This window comes from Oryx dammah, unplaced genomic scaffold (assembly GCF_014754425.2).
Source record: "Oryx dammah isolate SB20612 unplaced genomic scaffold, SCBI_Odam_1.1 HiC_scaffold_4, whole genome shotgun sequence".
Lineage (NCBI taxonomy): Eukaryota > Metazoa > Chordata > Mammalia > Artiodactyla > Bovidae > Oryx > Oryx dammah.
This window is the reverse complement of record NW_024070188.1, coordinates 90,052,850-90,058,778: the sequence shown is the minus strand read 5'-3', so window position 1 is coordinate 90,058,778 and position 5,929 is coordinate 90,052,850. Positions and strand designations below refer to the sequence as shown.

The following is a 5,929-nucleotide window of genomic DNA, read 5'->3' as shown; positions in this document are numbered from 1 at the left end:
GGGTTCTCCGAGTCCACACGACCAGCCTGGTGCCGGGCGGTCAGGCCCTTGCTCTTGCCTTTGTCGGCGGTCGTGCCCCTAGGTTTCAGGTGCACTGGGAGCCTGTGATGGGCTGTGGGGCAGAGCGGAAGCAGGGAACCCGGAGCTGCCGCCCCGTGTGTAAGCTGGGGACAGGGTCTGAAGCTTTATTTCTGTCCGTGTCTCATTGATTTATGCTTTACAATACACGGCCAGTGAACCAGTGGTTACGTTATCTGAGACAGTCAACCCGGATGACAGGATGTTGTAGGATAGTCGACTGGATCCCAGATGAGCAGTAGATCGCAATGTATTGTGCATTTTCCACCGACCAGCGTAGGAGGTGGCTTTGTATCCTCACTGGTGACAGCTGTCGACTCTGGCCGTGATCTGGAGGTGCGGCTCGGGGCTGGTGATCACCAGGCCTCTGCGAGGGTGGCGTTCCCTCTGTTACCAGCGGGGGCCGCAGACGCCCCACGTCTGTGGGTCTGCTCAGTGGGAGCCACGGGGCGGGAACCCAGGCCTGCATGACTTGAAAGCCTGTGGGAGCAGTGAGCAGTCATGGCAGGGAAACGCTGGAGTGGGCAGGGCTTCTGGTTTCTCTTTCTTGAGGGAGAAGAGGGGAGATGAGTCAGGAGGTGTGACGTGCGTGTGTGATCGTACTGGTAAATGGGCATAAACAACAGACTGTGGTCTGCATTAAGCATTATGCCCATGGTCGTTCATATGTTCTTACTGCTGCAGGTGGAAGATGGAAGAACCACGAGAGGCTTTCTCCAGGAACGATGGCTGTGCAGGTGACATCGTGGTGGAAAAGTTCCTGGTGGATTCCGTGAAGCCTGCACCCCACGTTCAGCTCGCCTGCAGTGGGCAGTGCTGTGCTTTCCCTTCAGATGGAAACGAGCTGTGTATATGGGACACCAAGGACCCTCCTCGCCAGGTGTGAGAGTTACTGGGTGTTGTGTTTTGTCAGAGACTTGCCATCACTGCTCTGTCTCTCTGACGCTGCTGGCATGGTTTTGCCCTTTGTGGATTCAGCTGCCAGCTCTGGGAGGAAAATGCTAACAAAACGAAACATACTAAGATTTGATTTTTAGGAATTAAACTGTCTGTAATCACTTTATTTAAAAATAAATTTAAGTTACTTAAAATTTCTTCTTGAATAAGAGTATAAGCAAGGAAAAGTTCATCTTAACACTATCAAGACAAGTCGAACTTTTGGATTTTTAGATTTTTAAAAATTTTCTAATTTTCTTAAATAAAAAAATGCCCATGGTCGTTCATGTGTTCTTGGGGCTCCAGTTCTTGAGCCACTTCTCTGGTGGCTCAGAGGGTAAGGAGTCTGTCTGCAGTGAGGGAGACCTGGGTTCGATCCCTGGGTGGGAAAGATCCCCTGGAAAAGGAAATGGCAACCTACTCCAGCATTCTTGCCTGAAGAATTCCATGGACAGAGGAGCCTGGCGGGCTACAGTCCATGGGGTCACAAAGACTGAGTGGTTTCACTTCATTGTTCAATTTTTATTTGCATGTTTTTAATACTGCATTTAAGGGAGTTTACTGTGCTTGTTGCAGAGTTTTTAACATCAAACTGATAGAGTTGTAAAGACATCAGGTGCGCTTTTGCTAATGTTTGAGCTTAGTATAAGTGGTGGAGAAGGCGATGGCACCCCACTCCAGTACTCTTGCCTGGAAAATCCCACGGATGGAGGAGCCTGGTGGGCTGCAGTCCATGGGGTCGTGAAGAGTCGGACACGACTGAGTGATTTCCCTTTCACTTTTCACTTTCATGCATTGGAGAAGGAAATGGCAACCCCCTCCAGTGTTCTTGCCTGGAGAATCCCAGGGACGGGGCAGCCTGGTGGGCTGCCGTCTATGGGGTCGCACAGAGTCGGACACGACTGAGGCGACTCAGCAGCAGCAGCAGCAGCAGCAGGTGTAGAAGCGGTGGGAGGCACTGCACGTTCTTTTTTGCTGCTTACTTTGATTCCCGAGTTCATATTCTGAGAGTCAGCGAGTTCTTGTTCCTGAGATTCACCGCGTTCAGTTCCTCACTGTGCAGGGTTGTTTTGTGGCTGGACCACACTTTATTGTTCTACAGTTATTGGAGATTTGGTTTGTTTCCGTATTTGATTGCTACAAACATTTTTTTATATATCTTTTGATTCACATGTGTATACAATTTCTGAGTCTTAAGGAGAACATATATTTAGTCTGAAAGTTAAGCCAGGATTTCTGAAGTGCTTGTTCCAACCTGTTGTCCTTCACACGGTGGGTGAGACTTCCAGTTGACCCACATCCTCACCCACAGTTTGTTTTACCTTTGTCCCTCCTTGTGGGTGTACTGGTATTTGATTATGATTTGAAGTTCCCTGGCGATTAGTGAGCTCTAACGCCTTTGAGCACGTCTACTGTGGGTGTGCCCGTGGGTGTGCCCGTCTGGCCATTCTCTTCTGTGACGTACGTGTTCCGTCTCTTGCCATTGTTCCATACTCAGTCATCTGTCTTCTTGACTTGAGAGAGTTTTTTATGTATTCTAAATATGAGCTTTATATTGCGTTGCATTTTCTAGAGTTTTACGTAAGTCAAATCAGGCAGTTTTAACTCTTTTCGTCTGACTTCTTTCGCTCAGAGTAATTGTTCCGAGATCTATCTACATTGCTGCACGTGTCCACAGTTTGTTCTCTTTTTGTTATTGAGTAGGATCCCACCATGTGGATACACTGGGATTGGTCTTTATCCATTCTCCTGCTGACGCACACTGAGGCTATTCTTTCTGTCTGTTATAAAGGGAGTTGCTGTGAGCGTCTGTGTGTCTTGCCTCACACAGGTCAGTTCGGTGTCCGTTGGGGCAGGTGGGTGACGGATGTTCTTCCGGTTCTCTCTCTATGGGCACTCGCTCCTTCGGTTCCTGAAGCCTGTGACCAAGTGTGGGCTTGCCTGTTTCTCTCTGGCCAGTTCTGCTCCGTGTGTTCTGAAGCGCCGTTAGGCAATAAGTGCTTGGCATCATTATCTTCTTAATGAAGTGATTCCATCACGCGGCAGGCCGTGCTTTGCCTGATTCCATCACGCAGCAGGCCGTGCGTTGCCTGATTCCATCCCGCGGCAGGCCGTGCGTTGTCCTGATTCCATCACGCGGCAGGCCGTGCGTTGTTCCTGCTAATCTCTCTTACTCTGCGGTTCTGGTGCTCTCTTCTCTTTGGAGTCTACTTTATACTTGTGGGGTTTTTTTTATTTTTTTTTAAGAGCAGTTTTAAGTTTGCAGCGAAATTGAGGGGAAAGCAGAGATTTCCTTTATCTCTTTGCCCCCAAACATGCGTCTCCTCCCCCAGGCCAGCACCCCTACATGGTACATCTGTTACAGTTGATGAGCCTGCGTCGATGTGGTTGCTACCTGAGGCCCACAGTTTGCCTTAGAGTTGACGTGTGCACTCTATGGGTTTGGACAGGTGTCCAGTGACATGATAGCGTCATGCAGCGTGCTTCCCCTGCTGAAAGTCCTCTGGGCTCTGCCCGCTCCTTCCTCCCCGTGACCCCCTCACCCTGGCAGCCACTGATCTCTCACCATCTCCGTAGTTTTGTCTTCTCCAGAATGCTGTATGTTGGAATCATGCAGTGTGTGGCCTTTTCAGATTTACTTCTTTCACTAGTAATTTGCATTGAAGCTTTCTCCATGTCTTTTCTTGGCTTGATAGCTGATTTCTTTCCAGTGTGGAATAATATTTTCTTGTCTGGATGGGCCAGAGTTTATTTATTCATTCACCTACTGAAGTTGCTTTCAAGTTTTTGCGATTATGAATAAAGCTGTGGTAAACATCAATTTTTGTGCAGACATAAATTTTCAAAGTGAAGTGAAGTAAAAGTCGCTCAGTCATGTCCGACTCTTTGTGACCCCACGGACTGTATAGTTCATGGATTCTCCAGGCCAGAGTACTGGAATGGGTAGCCTTTCCCTTCTCCAGGGGATCTTCCCAACCCAGAAATCGATCTGGGGTCTCCTGCATTGCAGGCAGATTCTTTACCAGCTGAGCTACGAGAGAAGCCAACTCCTTTGGTAAATGCAAAGGAGCAGGATTGCTGAGCTGTATGAGGAGTGTGTTTCACTCTGTAAGAAAGTGGCCCTAGCAAAGGATGAGAGTTCCTCTTGCTCCACATCCTTGTCGGCATTTGGAATTGTCTACTCTGGATTTTAGCCATTTTGACAAGTGTGCAGTAGTATCTTATTGCTGTTTAATCTGAACTTCCCTGATGACTGCGTTCATGCTTGCCACCTGCGTATCTTCTTTGGTGAGGTGTCTGTTAAGGTCATTTGTCCATTTTTAATTGAGTGGTTTATTTTCCTGTGTCTTAAGAAGTCTTTATATATTTTGGATAACAGTCCTTCATCAGATATGTCTTTTGCAAATATTTTCTCCCAGCCTATGGTTTTTGTTTTTGTTCTCTTGATAGTGTCTTTCATGGAGCAGAAAATTTTAATGTTAAGGAAGTCCAGCTTATCAGTTCTTACTTTCATGGGTCATGTCTTTCATGTCTCATCTAAAAAGTCATTGCCAAGCTCAAGTCATCTAGAGTTTGTCTGTGTTGCCTTTTGGAACTATACAGTTTTTCCCACTGTATTGCCTTTGTTTCTTTATGAATGGTCTGCTGACTGTTTCTGGCTCTCTCTTCTCTCCCAGTGATCTGTTTGTCCTTTCTTTTGCAACGTCACACAGTCTTGATCAGTGGAGCTTTAGAATAAGCCTTGAACTCAGGTAGGTCAGTCCTCCACCTGTGTTATTTTACAAGATTATGTGACTGTTGTGTCTTTTGCCCCTGCCAAAATAAACTTCAGAGTAAGTTTGTTGATTTCATTTGGATTATACTGAATCTATAGATCAAGCTGGGAAGAACTGACATATTAATAATCTTAAGTCTCCATATCCGTGAACACGGACTATCTCTCCATTGATTTAGTTCTTCTTATAATTTTCCAACCTTGTGTACATGGAATAACACCACTTGGTCATGGTTATAATTCTTTTTATAAATTGTTTGGTTTGATTTGGTAACATTTTAAATATTTGGTGAGGATTTTTGCATCTCTGTTCATGAGTGAAACTGATTTGTGATTTCTTCTCTTGGCATGACTTTGTGTGGTTTGGTATCCAGGTAATGCTGACTTCAGAGAATGAGCAAGGAAGTAGTCCTTCTGTTTCTTCTGAAAAGAAGTGTTTCCTCTAATTCTTCTTCTGTTTTCTGAAAGATATCTGGTAGAGTTGGCAGCATGCCCCTCCCTCCCAGCTTGGGAGGCTGTACTTCTTTTTAAAGCAGAAATGTGTTAAGATTTAAGATGCACCCACTGCATCTTAAAGGGAAGAAGTGCACGGTGTCCCACTCATGGCTCCCGAGTCTGTTCTCAGAAGTACTTTGTAGTGGGATGGAATTCTTTGCTCATCTCCCATTGAGATTGTTCCACTTATGCCCAGACAGTAATGCATTTAGTCGCACCATTTTTGTGCCCCAGCCCCATAAGCACCTTGCTTCTCAAGTGCTTAGTCAGGAGCGTAGCTGTCTGCACCGGAGAGGCAGCCTTGGTGCTGGGATCCTTCCTCTCAGCCTTCTTCTCTGATCTGAATTCTCCGTTGCCTTCAATACTCTCTGGTGTCTGAGAAAATTTTTTTTTTTTTTTTTTTGCAAAGTGTGTCTCTTTTATCTTGTCCTTCTCATGGGAAGATAGGTACAGATGAACCCACCTGCCTTGGGCGTAGGAGGGACTCTCCTGGGCCTCCCACTGGAAGCAGAGCTCCCACGGCAGAAGGCATGCCGTCCACATGAGGCTGGCTCGAGAGCACCTCTGCCTCCTGGGGCAGTCGCGGCCGGTCCCCACGCTCCCCTGGTGTGACCTCTCTTCCTTCTCCTGTGTTCACACCGACTC

At 46.9% G+C, this 5,929-nt stretch overlaps 1 protein-coding gene across 3 annotated transcripts in view; it reads left to right on the top strand.

Moving 5' to 3' along the window:
- The first annotated feature begins 717 nt into the window (after positions 1-717).
- WDR27 (WD repeat domain 27) overlaps positions 718-5,929 on the top strand; it is a 143,991-nt gene continuing 138,779 nt past the window's right edge. For 2 of the 3 annotated variants that reach the window (XM_040239201.1, XM_040239200.1), the window contains exon 1: positions 738-958. In XM_040239201.1, the coding sequence (XP_040095135.1) occupies positions 770-958 (189 nt within the window). In that variant the 5' untranslated portion in view covers positions 738-769. Of the gene's footprint in view, positions 959-5,929 lie in introns of all 3 variants that reach the window. The other variant, XM_040239202.1, reaches the window with a different exon arrangement.